At 40.1% G+C, this 16,376-nt stretch overlaps 2 protein-coding genes across 3 annotated transcripts in view; both read left to right on the top strand.

Moving 5' to 3' along the window:
• The first annotated feature begins 203 nt into the window (after positions 1-203).
• Positions 204-6,179, top strand: LOC147225908 (calreticulin-like). Its single transcript, XM_086161957.1, has 9 exons — positions 204-446; positions 953-1,054; positions 1,684-1,887; positions 2,683-2,777; positions 3,227-3,436; positions 3,515-3,628; positions 3,779-3,922; positions 4,820-4,912; positions 5,012-6,179. Exons 1-9 carry the CDS (start codon positions 353-355, stop codon positions 5,234-5,236), a joined length of 1,281 nt encoding a protein of 426 aa, XP_086018083.1. The 5' UTR covers positions 204-352; the 3' UTR covers positions 5,237-6,179.
• Positions 6,180-7,797: 1,618 nt separating this feature from the next.
• eps15 (epidermal growth factor receptor pathway substrate 15) overlaps positions 7,798-16,376 on the top strand; it is a 28,685-nt gene continuing 20,106 nt past the window's right edge. Inside the window, exons 1-10 of one of the 2 annotated variants that reach the window (XM_086161377.1) lie at positions 7,798-7,851; positions 10,375-10,416; positions 11,104-11,193; positions 11,271-11,318; positions 11,414-11,509; positions 11,670-11,732; positions 13,309-13,434; positions 13,810-13,869; positions 15,327-15,560; positions 15,847-15,992. In XM_086161377.1, the coding sequence (XP_086017503.1) occupies positions 7,825-7,851; positions 10,375-10,416; positions 11,104-11,193; positions 11,271-11,318; positions 11,414-11,509; positions 11,670-11,732; positions 13,309-13,434; positions 13,810-13,869; positions 15,327-15,560; positions 15,847-15,992 (932 nt within the window). In that variant the 5' untranslated portion in view covers positions 7,798-7,824. Of the gene's footprint in view, positions 7,852-7,874; positions 7,924-10,374; positions 10,417-11,103; positions 11,194-11,270; positions 11,319-11,413; positions 11,510-11,669; positions 11,733-13,308; positions 13,435-13,809; positions 13,870-15,326; positions 15,561-15,846; positions 15,993-16,376 lie in introns of those variants that run through there. The other variant, XM_086161378.1, reaches the window with a different exon arrangement.

The following is a 16,376-nucleotide window of genomic DNA, read 5'->3' as shown; positions in this document are numbered from 1 at the left end:
TCTTTTCCGAGATAAACCGTCCATCCCAGGCGCACAATTCTTCCGGGGGCGTGTACCAAACGAATGCGTGGGGTCTCCCCATTGGTCGACGCGAATTTTGCTCAGCGTTTCCTCTATTCAGATTGGCTGCGAGCGACGACGCTTCCGCGCTGAGCTCCGGCGCTGACAGCCAGTCAGATTCAGACATCTGTTCCGAGCCGAGAGGCGAACACCAGCTGGTTAATTCACTGTAGCCGCACTGACTGAGAGACATCGTCCGCCAAACGAGGCAGACACACTCAAGAGTGCTAATTATTCTATTTCGATATATCCTGTTGGTTTTACTCTTCTTGGCGGGGCTCTCTTCGTCACAATGACCGCCCTGTCGCTGCTATTACTAGCCGTGTCCGCCGCATCTGTTCTGGCTGACTCCGCTGTGTATTTCCGCGAGCAATTTGAAGACGGGGGTGAGGACCTTGGCGCACAAGTGTGCCTTCATCACTTCGCTGATTTTGTTGTGATTTGTCGCGACTTTGTGTTCGATCAGTGCATGCATGACGATGGGTAGCATCTCCTTCACGTCGAGTCGCCGTTTGAATGAATGACTTGTTTACGACATGATACCGTTGCATTACCCACATGATGTAAAGCTGTTAATTCGATATCCATCCGCAGCATTAAATATACTTTAACCGCCCCCTTCTTCATTTCTTCAGCACCCATCACGCCCCCCCCAGCTATGATCAAACCATACCCCGGACCCTCCACCCCTCATGACAGAATCCCCCCTCCCGATCGTTCATTAACCCCCTTCCTCCATCACCCTGACTCACAATACACACAGTGAATGCACCTCAAGATGATGAAGCACCGAGCAGCATCAGCAAACACTGGTGGATCAGTGGCTTCTGAGTCGAGTCAGACACTTGTGAAGCTGGATCTGAACTTGTCCATGTGTGTTCTGTGTGCTCAGATGCCTGGAAGAGTCGCTGGATGGAATCCGGTCACAAGTCAGACTACGGCAAGTTTGTCCTGACTGCAGGGAATTTCTATGGCGATGCAGATAAAGACAAAGGTGAGAGGAAAGGTCGTGAGAAATCTCAACAAAACATTTCAAGTCCCGACAAATGTGGGCTGTTCTGCTGCTTTTGGGTTGCGAGCAGATATCAAACCTCTCCTTGGACTTCACATTTGCATGCTGGTTGCTTGGATTTGAATTATTCTTGCCTTTTCCAGAACTGAAATGGCAATTATAAACTCATTTGCCACAGGGACAATAATAGCAGTGTTTATTCTATGAATATGAATAGCTGTTGCCCCCCATCAGCCTAATGTCAAAACCAATGATGAATGTCAGTGATTTAGAATGATTATAATTGAAATTTTCTGATAAATGTATTCTCCTTTTTGTAGTCCATTTGCATGTCTTCCCCTTGAATGAAAATAGAACATTACTTTCTGTAAATTGTTTTTTGGTATCTCAAATATGTATTGCCTGACTAGTTCTTTGATTCATAGTTTGAAACACCTTATTATGATCATTCCTATCCCAAAATGCATCCTTTAAAATTATGAGTAAGAAAGGGTTTTCAATCTCCATGAGGTTTATGACTCAAAGCCACTGGAGCAGAAGTTTGCTCTATGTAAAATCACAACAGTCAGTTGTTCCTTCCATGCAAAAACGTAATTCTGTTCCCGCTGCAGGTCTGCAGACAAGCCAGGACGCCCGCTTCTACGCACTGTCATCCCGATTTGATGACTTCAGCAACCAGGGCCAGGCTCTGGTCATTCAGTTCACTGTGAAGCACGAGCAGAACATCGACTGTGGTGGAGGCTACATTAAACTGTTTCCCTCTGAACTCAACCAGGAGGACATGTATGGAGACTCCATCTACAACATCATGTTTGGTGAGTGTGGATTTTTTTGTTAGCTGTGCTAGCGTCTTCCTAGGTAGTTTGCAATATGCCTGCTCACTTGGATGCAATTAGCTATGGTACGTTCAGATACAATAATGAAATCGTACGAGTTTCGTCAATTTGATGTAGCTAAAATGTGTCACAACACACCATTTCAAAAATGAAATATTGTCGTGCAACAGAGATGAAGAGGGAACCTGGCAAAAGTCACATTGTCATATTTTATTTCAGATGACATTCAAAACAACCATTTCCTTTATATTCACAAATCTTATCGATGGGTGATTCATTTTTGTGCTGCTGCGACACTTGAATTTCCCCAATGGGGATCAGTAATGTATCATCTAATCTTATAAACCAAGTGTCAAACCAGAGTGGAGTGAAATGCCAAATACGGTATTGTAAATAGATAATAATGACTATGATGATAATAACGATTATTATTAATAATAGTTATTATAATAATAATACTCTCAACACTTGTTGCCAAGCATGCATATAAATCTCTGGGCAATCCTTAATGTAATCAGTCTAGTGTTACTTGGTAGGACTTGGGTCGATCTAATGAGCATTGCTTCTGGACTGTGCTGAACGTCAGCTGTCTGATTTACTCAGGAAAATCTCCCCTTCTGATAGAAATCTGTTGGGGTGTAGAAAATGACGGATTCAAGGTGTACCTTAATAAAAGTGTTATAAGCTGCTAATATTATCTGAAAAGCAACTACTACTGCCTTTCCCTCAGTTTAACTCTCTACCAATGATTTCCGCATGTGTGGGCTCTGTCAGGTCCGGATATCTGTGGCCCAGGGACGAAGAAAGTTCATGTGATCTTCAACTATAAAGGAAAGAACCATCTCATCAACAAGGATATCCGATGCAAGGTGACTGTTCAATGTATTCACTCATTTTGGTGGTGGTGGTAGTGGTGGACGGGGGGGGGTCATCAACTGAATTCCCTTTTCCTCTGACTATTGCATTAGGAACTTTATTACCACCTTCATCAGCAAAAAATACGTTACATTAAATACACGTTACAACATTGTGACATTGTAACATATTTTGTCCTATTGTTTTTGTTGCAGATATCAGCATTAAGATACTAAAGGATTTAATTCAAGACATAGCAAAGAATGAAAAAACAACTAAGAGGCTAAGCTGGTTTTAATCAAACAAGTGCCTCAAACATAGGCATTTTACCTCCTTTTGGTTTTATTATGAAAGAGATCCTCTTAGGGGTAGAAATGTCATTTGTGAATAATGTCATCATATACCCAGAGTAACAGCAGCAGCAGATTGTTCATTGCCGTTCTGTTTCTCCGCTACCTCGCAGGATGATGAGTACACTCACTTGTACACACTGATTGTCAACCCTGACAACACGTATGAGGTGAAGATTGACAATAAGAAGGTTGAGTCTGGCAATCTGGAGGATGACTGGGACTTCCTGCCCCCTAAGAAAATTAAGGACCCCGAAGCCAAAAAGCCAGATGACTGGGATGACAAGGAGATGATTCCCGACCCAGAGGACAAGAAACCAGAGGCCAGTATTTTGATTTGTGGAACAGCAATACTGTCTTTGATACATTCAAGTGACCTTGGTGCCTTTGTGTTTTTATAGGACTGGGACAAACCCGAGAACATCCCAGATCCTGATGCTAAGAAACCTGATGACTGGGACGATGAAATGGACGGAGAGTGGGAGCCTCCTATGGTTACTAACCCTGAATACAAGGTAAACAGAAATGTCTGTACCGTGGCTGGAACTACTGGTGTGTTTGCCCCATACTCATCAAGGCATGCATTAATTTTCTGCAGTGCTCAAACCCTTTGAGAAATATGCACATTGTGACTCACTCTGATCCTGGTCGTGTTTTGACAACAGGGTGAATGGAAGCCCAGAGAGATTAACAACCCTGCCTACAAGGGCAAGTGGATCCACCCTGAGATTGACAACCCAGAGTACACAGCAGATGCTGAGATCTACAAATACAACAGCATTGGTGTTATTGGACTGGACTTGTGGCAGGTAAGATGTGTAGTTGGGATTTGTGGTTTTTCACAACACTTCATAATGCTTCATCATGCATGTGGTTGGATATTTAATTTAGTTTTTAATACCTGACTCATAAGAGAATCCCCAGAGGAAAAAGGGAGGAAAAATAGATATCCAAACGCACACATCTCCCAAGTGTTTTGCGATTACCCGACGAGCACTGAAAGTGCCTCCAAATTGGACTGTCGATCGGGTTCTGCATTGTTTCTTTACATAAAGAATTGCATAATGAAGATGCAGTGACTTTAAAATGTCACACCAATTTATTCGACTGTTTGATATTTGGCCGCCGCATCATATATATTGCATGATATTTGGAGAACCTCAGATATTGACACCCGTAATGCTGCTGAACTTACATCTGCAATCTTACACTGACAGACTGCAGCTATTAATTTGCTTTATTCATTCTTTATTTAAAAAGCCAATATTCTCTTGATTGATATCTAGTTAGCTGACTTTGATTGCAGTAATGTTTCATTGTCCTAATTAGAGATTGATTACTTGTTTTTTTTTTTTAATTGTGTCACTGTACATTATTATAAAGATTATAGATATAAATTGTAATGTGTCAAATTGTGGAATCAAGTAATAAAAATGAGCCAGTCTTCAGTGGACTACCTCTTCATGATCGCCCCCATATGCACACAGGCATGAAAAAAATTTCTCCCTGTATCTGGTTTGGATTTTGAAGTTAATATGACAATTCTTGAAATCCACCCAAACAATAGTAGATTACATCAATATGGGTGCATTCATATATTTGTTTTTTAAGTCAAAAAGTTCAACTGCAGGATGCAATTTGCCACCTCTGTGATTTTACAGTGTATTCAAATCTTGCATCACTGTTGTTTCCCTGTCCTGGTGTAGGTAAAGTCTGGTACCATCTTTGACAATTTCCTGATCACTAATGACCCAAACCTGGCAGAGGAAGTTGGCAACGATGTATGGGGTAAAACTAAGGTATGTCTGCAGGTCCTCTATGGTGTAACGCGATAAAGCTTTCACAGCGGAATTAAACATCCATCACATTTTTCATTTTCTTGTTTCATCACCACTCAGGATGCAGAGAAAAAAATGAAGGAAGGTCAAGAAGAGGAGGAGCGAAAGAAGCGCGAGGAAGAGGACCAGCAGAGACGAGAAGAAGCAAAGGATGAAGAGGATGAAGAGGAGGAGGAAGAAGAGAAAGATGAAGAGGAGGAGGAGGAGGAAGAGGAGGAGGATGAACATGATGAGGAAGAAGAGGAGGGTGAAGGTTCAGATTCTAATCTCAAGGATGAATTATAAACTCCTTGCAGGCCCCGCTGAAGGGCCTGACTGTCAATGAGCCACTAGAAAACGGCTGAGACTGATTCGAGAGACCCTTGAGACTGAAGTCATGTGGATTGAGTTTTTCCATTCATGTTTGTTTACAAATCAAGGGCAGGGTTGAAAATGGGCTATGATGATGACAATAATTATGATGTTGTTTGATTATGATTATGATTAAAAAAACAAGGAATAGATAGTCATAAACATAAAGGAAGATGTCATAATGAATGCCAGGGCTAGTAGCCAGAAGAAGGGAAAAAGATTTTGCCTATTTGCAAATTAAAAGTTCGACTTGTGGTTTTATGTTCTGTTATGAAACATAGCAAATACATTGAAAATCTACCGTGAAAACATTTCGGTTACCTCATGCGTTTTGTTTGTGTTATTAAACTGTTTTCTTTGTTTAACGTTCTGTCACCTTTTGTTGTCACTGACTGAGAACCCCTTCCTTGGCCTTCATAAGGACGATGTTGATATTGGTGAGTTACTGTGGAAGGTGAGGGGGGAGCAGGGTCTCAGAAAACTATTTGCTAACTTGTTTAAACACTATGTTGTTCATATGATGGTTCTAGTTGAGATGAAACTTAACACTGTACAGTTAACATTTTTTGGTGTCAGTTCACATAGTTGTGTGTGTAACTAGATGACTCGAGCGTAGATATAAGAGCACTCCAGTAGCAGGAAAATCTGCAGTTCATTTGATACACCCTTATTTTCTGTTCACTCATTGTTGGTGTTTACAGCCAGTTTCCTCATCTCTGATACCAGTATCTGCACGGCTGTCCCAAAGAGACTTAGAGTTGATCCTTTTTAAAAATGAAAAAACACATTTTGTACTAATGGATGTAATGGAAGTGGGATAATTCTCATGTTGCAATGTAAAACCGATGTCCCGATACAATAAAAACCAGAAAATGAATCTGAAGGCCTCTCAGTATCACCAGATGTAGTCAAAAGAAATTTTGCTTTGTTAATTTATTTTCCAAAAGAAATAAAGAAATAGAATATTTAACAGTCACTTTTTTAGTTAAATAAATATGTTCTTGGCCATGTGCTTTACGTCTACCATGGTGTTAATAGATGGTGTGCAACTACACATCTCAGAATAAAACAAAGAACACTAAGATGTATAGTTTTACTTTAAATGTCTGTCTAAATTTTCAAAGGGCATTATATGTGTTATAGAGACCAGCTGCAGAATTGCATCTATTTTTGATATTTGGGAAATCTAGAAGACTTTAGTCTGATTTTAATATCTATGTATCACAAAGCATAAAAGGGCAGTATGATGGATCCACATGATCAGACTTTTCTGAATGCCCACATAATGTCAAGTGTCTATCTTATATTTTGTGTATATGTTGCAAATATAAGATCAACTTTTTGGTAGACCTACCGGTATCAGAAAATCAACGGCTGTGGGGTGGAAAATAAAGACTGCGGAGGCGAAGGCGAGTTCATACTTTCTTCCTCTAACAGCAACATATAAACTTTTCTAACCAAAATGCCCGGGACCTTATGCCACACCCCTTAGAGTTGGCCACATGGCTTTTATTTATTCCGCTAGATGATGCGATTAGCCTGTGCACTGACACAAGCTGATCTCTATCCGTTTCATAATCACATTTTTTAGGTTTTCTTTCATACAAAAACCAGTACCAATCAGACATAATATTCCAATAACACTGTATAGTGGTGCATTTGTTGAGTCCCACTCCATATAAACACAACTACATGCATTGTATACTTTTACTCTCGTACATTTAACTGAGTACTTTATTTATTTTTCACTCCCTTACGAAGCACAAACTACCTCACACAATAACATAGTAATCTCAGTATTACATTGCAGAAATTCTGAAATTAATATAAAGAAATACATTCTTATCGAAATCTTCTTGTGGCAACCGGACTCAATTTCTTCTTGAAAACATTTCACCCTCCCATTCACCTCTTTGTCACATTCAAGTCCAGTTGCAATGACAAGAACATTTCGACAAGAATTCCCCATGACCTGCATGACTGAGAACCTCCACATACAGAAATTTTCCCCAGTCGGCACCTATTCTTTAAGTTAGTCTTCCACTTTCAGAATTTTTTCTAAAATGACTGTTATAATGTCTGCAAGGCCTGCAGGCATGTCCTCAATGTTGATTGAACTTTGTTAAAGAAATAGCAAAGGGCTGACTTCTTTGTTTCACATCATAACCATAAAAATAAATAAAAAGATATTACAGGTTAATTTCCCTTGGTGTTGCTTGCTCTGATTATTAAATAATAGTGTTTCAGCAATTTGAGAACAATCAGTTGAGTGACTCCCTCTGATTACCTAGAATTGTGTGTGTGTGTGTGTGTGCGCGTGTGTGTGTGTGTGCGTGTGTGTGTGCGTGTGTGTGTGTGTGTGTGTGTGTGTGTGTGTGTGTGACCCCTTCCTCGATGTATTTCGTTTCCATTAATCGTTACATCCTTTTTTTGCAAACCGGACTGCACCTCCGGACTCTTTAGCGCCCCCTGTCTGTCTCCGGCGGCAGCGCCGCTTGAGAGCAGTGAGGAACAGAAACACTATGGCTGCCACTCTGTCTCTTACTCAGGTAACACTGTCTCACAACTCAGATACAACAACCCGCGAAACGCTCCGGGATATGTGTCCGTTCCACCCCGGGGTATTTTAACATTGCCGCCGGCTCCTACTTGACAGAAAAGCTAGCGTACCTCGACCCGTCGTCTCCCTTTTTTTCTTGGAAGTTTCGCCCTGGTGTGACTAGGAAAAGTTTCTGCCTAATCTCTTTGGGGACTGCGTAAGGGCGTAGCTAGCTAGCTAGCCAACAAGCTAACAGCTAGTTTGTTTGCAATGTAGAGCCGCTTCGGAGCCGCTTTATCAAACTTGAGATACGCCGTTCAACGTTCCCGGCTTTTCGTTACGTTCGTTCAGATGTGTTTAATCGTGTACTTTGCGTCTTCGGTTCACCGCATGCTTGCTGCTCTTGAGGGACGTTGATATGAGGACGGGTACTGACCATGTGTGAATGTGTTGTGGCTCTACAACATTTTACTAATTCACGTTACGCCTCCGCCAACGTTACTCTCCGTTACAAGAGATGGAAGTATCCGCCGCTCGGTCACTCCCGGTCACCGTATCCTGGATGATGTAGCTGCCTTCATGGTTATTCTCAGTAAACTGTTATTCGGAGGTAAACATGTCCCACTGGCTGGGTTCATGTTTCCTTTTGACCTTTGTGAAAGTGGACAACATCAGCTAATAGCATGCTGTGAAATGTTCAGTCTGGTAGTCCAAAGTCGCGCTGCTTTAGCTTCTCGATTTGTAAAAGTGAACGGGGTTGTCAGTATCAGCCACATCTGGTGGGACAAACTATTGGAGTTTTTGCTTAATTCTGTGTTTTATAGGACATATAATATATTAAGCTGGTAGCAGACAGGACTAATAACTGGTCACCCGAGCCACTATTATCGCCAATGACGGGGAAAACTGTGAAAGAAGAAGAAGCCAAAAGCCAATCCTCACAGTCTTCTTTGGCTTGATGTTGACAGTTACATGAAAATGAGTTATGGCCAAGTAAGAGAAAGGAGAAAAAAGGGCTGGTTCGGTTGGTATCTCGTTATCTGCCGTAGTTTCTGTTCAGTCTGGCTGATAGACGGGTTTTGCAAATCAAGAGATCACAGTGTACAATGACCACAGTGTTGCGGCCACCAACAGTCCCATGCACACTATTGTGTGTCACAGGAAAAAAAAAAGAGTTGCAATGGCCATAGAAAGATAAGTGTGTTGGAGTGTTTATTTGACTGTAAATTAGCAGTTGTCAGTGGTGACAGGGAACTAGACTGATGACAAGGTGTTTTTTCTCAAGTTCTCCCCTGTATACCAAATATAAATTTAAATGTTGGACAATAAACACAACCAGCCACATTCTACGCTGTTGGTTCTGATGGCATTTCGTCAGTGATTTTCATCCGTGGAAATTATGTCACTGTTGCATTGTGGATGCTATCCACTTTGAGCTGCCGGTGGATCTTCAACAGACTCAGAAAGTGAAGCCTACAAGCATCCTTAAAGCTGTCTGCACACATGTTGTAACATCTTCTGTTTAGACTGAAGACTAATCTTTCAACTAATCTGTCAATATCTTGATTTAGATTCAGACAGGTAAGACAAGATATTGTCAAGATATATGTTTTCACAAAGCAGAGAGCGTCTCTTCTCAGTATTTGCTCATCTCTGCTTTCTATTACGACATCCAGTATAGCTGGTGTTTTCATGCTCTTGCTTTGGTTTTTCTGTCTCTCCTTTTGCAGAATTATGCAAAAAACACAAGAACAAAATTATTACTAAACACAGCGGGGAGATATAGTTGGGAAAATAGAATTGGATTTTGGCCCAATCAAGACTTTTTGATTAATTTCTCTTGAAATTATCACATTATTTATTGGGGGACTGGGCTCACCCCAAGGGGACTGTGTAAATGCAAGTTTTAAAAGTGGTGATAAAACTTTTTCAGTTTTTCACAATGCAGAAATATTTAACTGACACCCCCGCCCAGCAGAGATATTGTGTATGTTGTCTGCGTCATTTTTGTCATATTTGGAGTCGGTGGCCTCTTCTGTCTCAAAGTTTCGCTTCCTGAACTGGACATATTGTGGGAGAAACGAGAGAAGTGTTTGTTCATGGTAAAACAGGGCTTGTGGTGACTGTTTATTTATGACTATAATTGAAATAAATGTAGATTTCTTTTTTTAATAGCATGTCAGTAAGTGTGTACCCCAGCATCCCCCATCTGGATTGGACTGAATATTTATTTATTTGGCAGCTGCCTCAGCTCAGAGGATGGTATACTTAGCTGGCCAAAACTTGTTTGATATTTGTTGATTGTTTGATGTTTTGGCATCTGAATTTTCCGATGGGAGAAAGCTTGTTGAGCTTTTGTTAATTCTCTGTCATAAAATGTCTTTTAAGATTCAAAAGGTTTTACTAAAACAGGCAGCCTGAAAAGGGGGAACTGAGGTTTTCTAATTTCACAAGGTGCACGTGAAGTTTGCATAAATGTACAGGGTTGGGATTTTAACATGTGACTGTGTATGATTCTTTTGTTCCTCTACAGCTCTCCAGTGGAAACCCTATCTATGACAAATATTATCGGCAGGTATGAACATATGTTTTCACAACAATTACTTCTATTCTGTCATTTTTTATTCTGCTACTGCTTTATTGTATTCTCTCATATTATGACATAGCTAGGAGGAAGACCAACTAGGTAACTGTTTTACATTTAGAGAAATTTACAGTTTAGCTCTTACAAACTCTTGTTTTGCATTGTGCAGTAAAGTGAGTTCAGTCTCTGTGTCCAGTAGAGCAGGTCTGGCTATGAATTAGTAATGCTTCTCTTTGGTCAACATGTTGATGGGGCCAACTGGGAGCCTGATAAAAGCATGGGGACAGCTCAATTTGCAGGCTGGTAGCCTACTAAAGGAAAAAGCTTTTCTTTATTTTCAGTATTGATTGCAATGGTTGACAGGCTCTGTCATATCCTCCAGGGTATTCCTCAAAGCGTTAGTATAGTATGCTCTGTATTTGCTTCTCAGTTTTGGTTTGAGTTTTCTCAAATTCAAACACAGAACATTAGTCATCATTGGCAAATGATGACTAAATCATTAGCCAAAAATAAATATTTTAGTAGAACTGTTATCTTAATCTGATGCTCATCAATATGAATGAATGAATATTCACTATGTTTATCATCTTTTTTCTGTGTGTGTGTGTGTGTGTGTGTGTGCATGTGCGTGCGTGGATGAACGCCTGCTTGGCTGGATGCCAATCCATCTGTCTGTAGGTTGATCCAACAGGCAGTGGGAGAGTGGCAGCCGCTGATGCAGCTCTGTTCCTGAAAAGGTCGGGCTTGGCAGACCTGGTCCTAGGGAAGGTAAGAGAAGACTATATTCAACCCAAAGGCAACCCTCTGCTATCGGTATTGTATATTAAGATTAATGTGCCCCACAGATCTGGGATCTGGCAGACTCAGAACGGAAGGGGTATCTCAACAAGCAGGTAGACATTTTTTGTAGCCTCACATGACATTAGGTTTCGTATCTTTTGAATGCCTATGAAGTTTTTTATTAATAGTTTTGTTTGTGTTCCCCCAGCAATTTTTCATTGCATTGCGACTGGTGGGGTGTGCTCAGAATGGCCTTGAGGTTGCGCTCAAGAGCTTAAATGTGGCTGTACCTCCCCCTAAATTTGTAAGTCTGCCACTGTAATTTTCACTGAGGTGGTGGTGCTTTATAAACACCAGAGTTTAATTTGACTGATTGTTTATTGGTTCAGGCACTTCAAATGCTATTGTGTTCTCATTTCTTGTCAGTGGAAATGGAACAATAACTGAATTGTACTCTTCTGTAGCATGACACAAGCAGCCCGCTGTTAGCGGGGGGAATGGCCACCGACATTCCCTGGGTTGTCAAGGTGAGCCCTGAAGTCTGTCTTTTTTTTAGTTGTGCACTTTCTATTTTTATAATAATTATAATATATCCTTTATTAATCCCTATGGAGAAATTTGTTCTCTACAATTAACCCATGATGAGTGAACCATGAACAGGAGGTTTCCATCCACCAGCACCAGGGGAGCACTTAGGGGTTCAGTGTCTTGCTCAACAACACTTCTACACACTAGGAGGGGCTAGGAATCAAACCAGGAATGTTCTGTTCCAAAGGCGATTGCCCTACCTCCTGCACCAATTGCAATATTCCCGTACCAACCGGATTAAGACAGTATACAGATTAACACCAATTTTACGTCTAAAGACTTGGTAACGATTTGGAAGACCCGTGGAATACATCCACATCCAGCATGTCACACCACTTCACATCTAAAGACTAGTTTTTCGAGTTTTAAGTCTCGGCCTAGTCTCAGACTAGATTATTTGCAGAGGCTCCTCTATTGCAGTCGATCACTTTTCTTTCTCCACTTGGCTGTGATACATTGGAGTGTGGACATCGTACAAGCTGGGCTACTCTTTCTGGGCGACCCATACTGACTGGAACGCCCTCGCCGTTCTCGTTCCCATCAATAAATACTGTCTCTGCTGCCAATACCATTCTGGTGATTGTTTGTCCACGAGGCTTCCTTTTTCCGGTTTTGCTGGAGCCCATCTATTGTTATGTCTCTGTAAAGACTAAAAAATTTGCAATAATAGCAAATATGTTTGCTATTGTTGTAAGTCCAAGACTAGGAAAAGACTGAAGTACGACTGCTCTGACTGTAAGATTACCACCTTACAATGAAAGACAGCTATAACAGGAGAGCGCTGTAACTCCAGTAAGACTCTTAAGATGTCCTCCTGACTTTTAGCTATAAGTCTGTGACTGCAAAAATCGTGAGGTGTAAGCCCAACATAAGACACTGCAGAGTAAAAGCGTTTGTTGACCTTTTCCAAAATATGGTAATTTTTTGAGTAAGCAACAATTGTAAAGAGTAGTGTTGACCATTTGAATTTGACTACAATTTTAAAACACAGTTGTAGGTATTTACCAATAATTGCACTAAAATACATAAGGTAAATTTAGCAACATAAATAGCAGAAAAACTTTGTTGTGCAGAGATGTAAAATAACAATTTTTCAATCTGAATTTTTTTACAGAATTTGAAAGTAGGCACATTAAATTCGATGCAGCAGGATCATTGGATCTGATTGAAGTTGGAAGTTGGGCAAATAAAGCAAAGGATATTATGTCCTTGAGTGTGACTAGACTGTTTTCAGTAATATCTAGAGAGAATATAAATTTGATATTGCATGAGCACCTCATTTAATCAAAAAAGTCTAATTTTGAAAAAATAGTTATTTTATTGCAGTCCATGCAAACATAATCAGTGGCATTTTGACACTTGCCTTCTTTTTTTTAAACCACAATATTTACTTTGTGCATTGACATTTTCAAAGGAGATATATGAAGTACCTTTAAAGAGGCCTGCATTGTCTTTGTATGAAAAGCTCATCTGCATAACCTTTGATCATCGCACATCTCTTTTGTTGTTTCCCAGCCTGAAGAGAAGATGAAATTCGACTCAATTTTTGACAGTCTGGGTCCAGTTGGAGGGTTATTAAGCGGAGAGAAAGTCAAGCCTGTGCTCCTTAACTCCAAACTGCCAGTGGACATCCTGGGCAGGGTATGAGCACCAGACTGAAGCTTGCACCAGCATATTATAGTAACACTTCCTCAGCTATTTATTACAAACAGAATGCAGACAGAAAGACAGAGATTTAGTTTGCGTTTGGAATAAAACAAAATCGGCACCATTGGGCTCTTATGGCATACATACATTAAAGATATACTATAGAAAATAAAGGACTCTCCATTCATAAAAAAAATCATTAAAGGAAGCAACAGTGAAGAGGACATGAAACTGGGCAAAACTGCGGTTTTGAAACTTGAATGAGGAGCTGTCACAGTTGCCACCTGCTGTTAATAAACGTGTGTGTGTGTGTGTGTGTGTGTGTGTGTGGTTTTGTTGTGAAACACTCAGCCTTTGTTTGTGTTAAAGGTGTGGGATCTCAGTGACCTCGACAGAGACGGCAAGTTGGACAAAGATGAATTTTCAGTGGTAAGGCCACATTTCGCAAATCAAAGCTGTAAAGCTGACTGCAGTTAGTCTGCAGTTAGAAAGCTATTTTTGGCGGCACAAATGGAAGACGCTAAGCATTAGGTCTCAGAAAGGAAAGCAGCAGTTGTTGGATGCTTGAGAAGTGCAAAATTGTGACTGACTATTAAATGCAATTGATATGAAGCTAATTCTTACAAGACTCATTTTCCTTAGTTTACCCTCCAGAATTGATGTAAGCAATTTATAGCTTATTTTAGCTATAATAACACTCCTAACTGGGGTTATTGAAAGACATTTATGAATATCCATTGTTATGGACAGATGAAATAGAGGGATATTGAGAGAAATATTTGTTCAACTATGAATTATCATTTTTGATTGGTAAATTTATTGCTTGTTTCTAGAGAATAATCAGTGGTTTGATTGAGCTGTTCATTCCTGAAAGTGTTCTGGTTACCTCTCAGATCACTTTTAACAATTAAGATAAAAGAAATGAAATCCCATCAGCCATACGATTTGTATTTTAACTAAATTTTACGTTAAAAAGTTGATTATAATTTAATTGTAAATGCCGCAATGTCATAATGAGTTATTGGGCTGGGTATTGACATTTTTTGTTTTTAATTTTTTGCCAAGGCTCAGAAACTTAAATGGATGTTTTTTGGAATAAGGTGATTAAGCAAGGTGAAAAATAGATATCATTAGCACCCCAACACACACACACACACACACACACACACACATACACACACAAATAAAATAAACATGATGTTTAAAAAACAGCAAACAACTACACCAAATATGTTTTAACTTCAGAATGTTCAAACTTCCGAAAAAGTGATATCACAAAACTGTGTTGGATGATATTCTGTTGCCCAGGTTCAGTTGGCAGCATTCACAACCAGATTTCTTTGATTTTAAGTCTGTGGTGAGTGAGCCTCTTGAGGTGGTATGAATGTTTATTCTGAAAACATTGTCTGAGTATAAAAATTCCAGCATTGCATCTTTGATTCTCTCCGTTAATGTCACTCAAATACAGATAAGCAGATAAGGTACAGATACATGTCAAATCAGGATTTTTGGATAGAGTTCAACTGTCTTTAACAGTTTTACACTGAATTTGTAGTTTCATTTTTGAAAGGTGGTGACGTTGCCTTTCTGTCAACTGACTAATCTCTTCAGATTTTATTTGTCATTTTTTTTCCCATTCATCTCTAGCAGTTGGTTTTGAAGATATTTTTAGAATTTACTACAGTCTATTTATACATTTTATGTATATTTGTGATTTTGGATTTAAACAACATTTTAGAAACTCTAAATTTAGATTGTGATACTTATTTTCTGTCAACCAGAGGGGAACACAATCAATGGATGAAGTCTGAAGACTGAGTATCTACAGGATTATTTATTGGTAATATTCTATCAGTTTAATTTTTTTTTTTACTGCCTTGCTCTAGGCTATGTATCTGGTGTATAGAGCTCTGGAGGGGGAGACCGTTCCCATGACCCTACCACCTCCCCTGGTTCCATCCTCCAAGAGGAAAAAACCTACAGTGCCTCCTCCCGTGATGCCCCTTTTACCCTCGCCCCCCTCTGCCAAAGACAGTCGCTCCTCCCATGCAGGCTCTAAGACCTTACCCCAACCTCCCAAACCCACCCCAGCTCCTGTCCCAACACCAGCAGCTGCCCCTGTGAGTACAGGTTCCTTCTCTCCTGTGCATGCTGTAACTAAACACACCTTTGGATGCTTTATTTCATTTCTGGACGTCTCATAAATTCAGAATGATTTCCAATTGGCTAGTTCAATGTGTTTTTCAAAAGAACAACAAGTCGAGAGGAAGTGTGAAGGTAAGAGGGTTTTGAGCTTCAGTACACAATATTATTTTTAGCTGAACTGATGTTTACCGAGAGTAGTGTAAGAAATAATCTTACTGTTTAGTGTTTTGTTGTTGTTTTTTTTTTTTTGTCCTTTTTCAGTGGGTGGTATCGCCACCAGACAAAGCCAAGTATGATGAGTTATTTACTAAGACCGACAGCGACATGGATGGCCTGGTTTCTGGACCTGAAGTTAGAGACATCTTTCTCAAGACTGGGCTTCCCTCTGCAACACTGGCACGCATCTGGTCAGTTGAAGCATCTAGCTACCCCTTTTTTCTATCTCTTTCTGCCTTTAACTGTTTGATTTCAGTTCAATATTCATGTCTCCAAAAGCTTTGTATTTTTTGAAATCGTCACTTCAGGTCAACAGATCCTTAATAACCTTAAAAAAAAAAAGAAATGATGCAGCCAAAGTTGTTCTTGTAGAGTTGGCGGTGGTACGTGTAGCATGGTACCATTTTAAAGATACCTCTTTAGCACTGTCAACATAAAGCTGTATTGCCTTTCTCTAAGAATTTTTTTATACTTTCAAGAACAGGAAAGCATGAAGCAAAAGGGGTGCAAACACACACACTCAGGATCATGCCCCACAATAGCAAGTTAATTTTTCTAAGAATGTCAAAATAATT

The sequence above is a fragment of the Fistularia commersonii genome, chromosome 16 (genome assembly GCF_037954325.1).
Source record: "Fistularia commersonii isolate RoL2024-O1a breed Wild chromosome 16, RoL_Fcom_v1.0, whole genome shotgun sequence".
Lineage (NCBI taxonomy): Eukaryota > Metazoa > Chordata > Actinopteri > Syngnathiformes > Fistulariidae > Fistularia > Fistularia commersonii.
Note: the sequence above shows the minus strand (reverse complement) of the source record. Positions and strands in the feature narration are given on the sequence as shown.

Coding starts and splice junctions, on each gene's coding strand:
- LOC147225908 (XM_086161957.1), top strand. CDS start 353: ATGACCGCCCTGTCGCTGCTATTACTAGCCGTGTCCGCCGCATCTGTT. Junction 3,437..3,514: donor CAGAGGACAAGAAACCAGAG/GCCAGTATTTTG, acceptor GTGTTTTTATAG/GACTGGGACAAACCCGAGAA. Junction 3,629..3,778: donor TTACTAACCCTGAATACAAG/GTAAACAGAAAT, acceptor TTTTGACAACAG/GGTGAATGGAAGCCCAGAGA.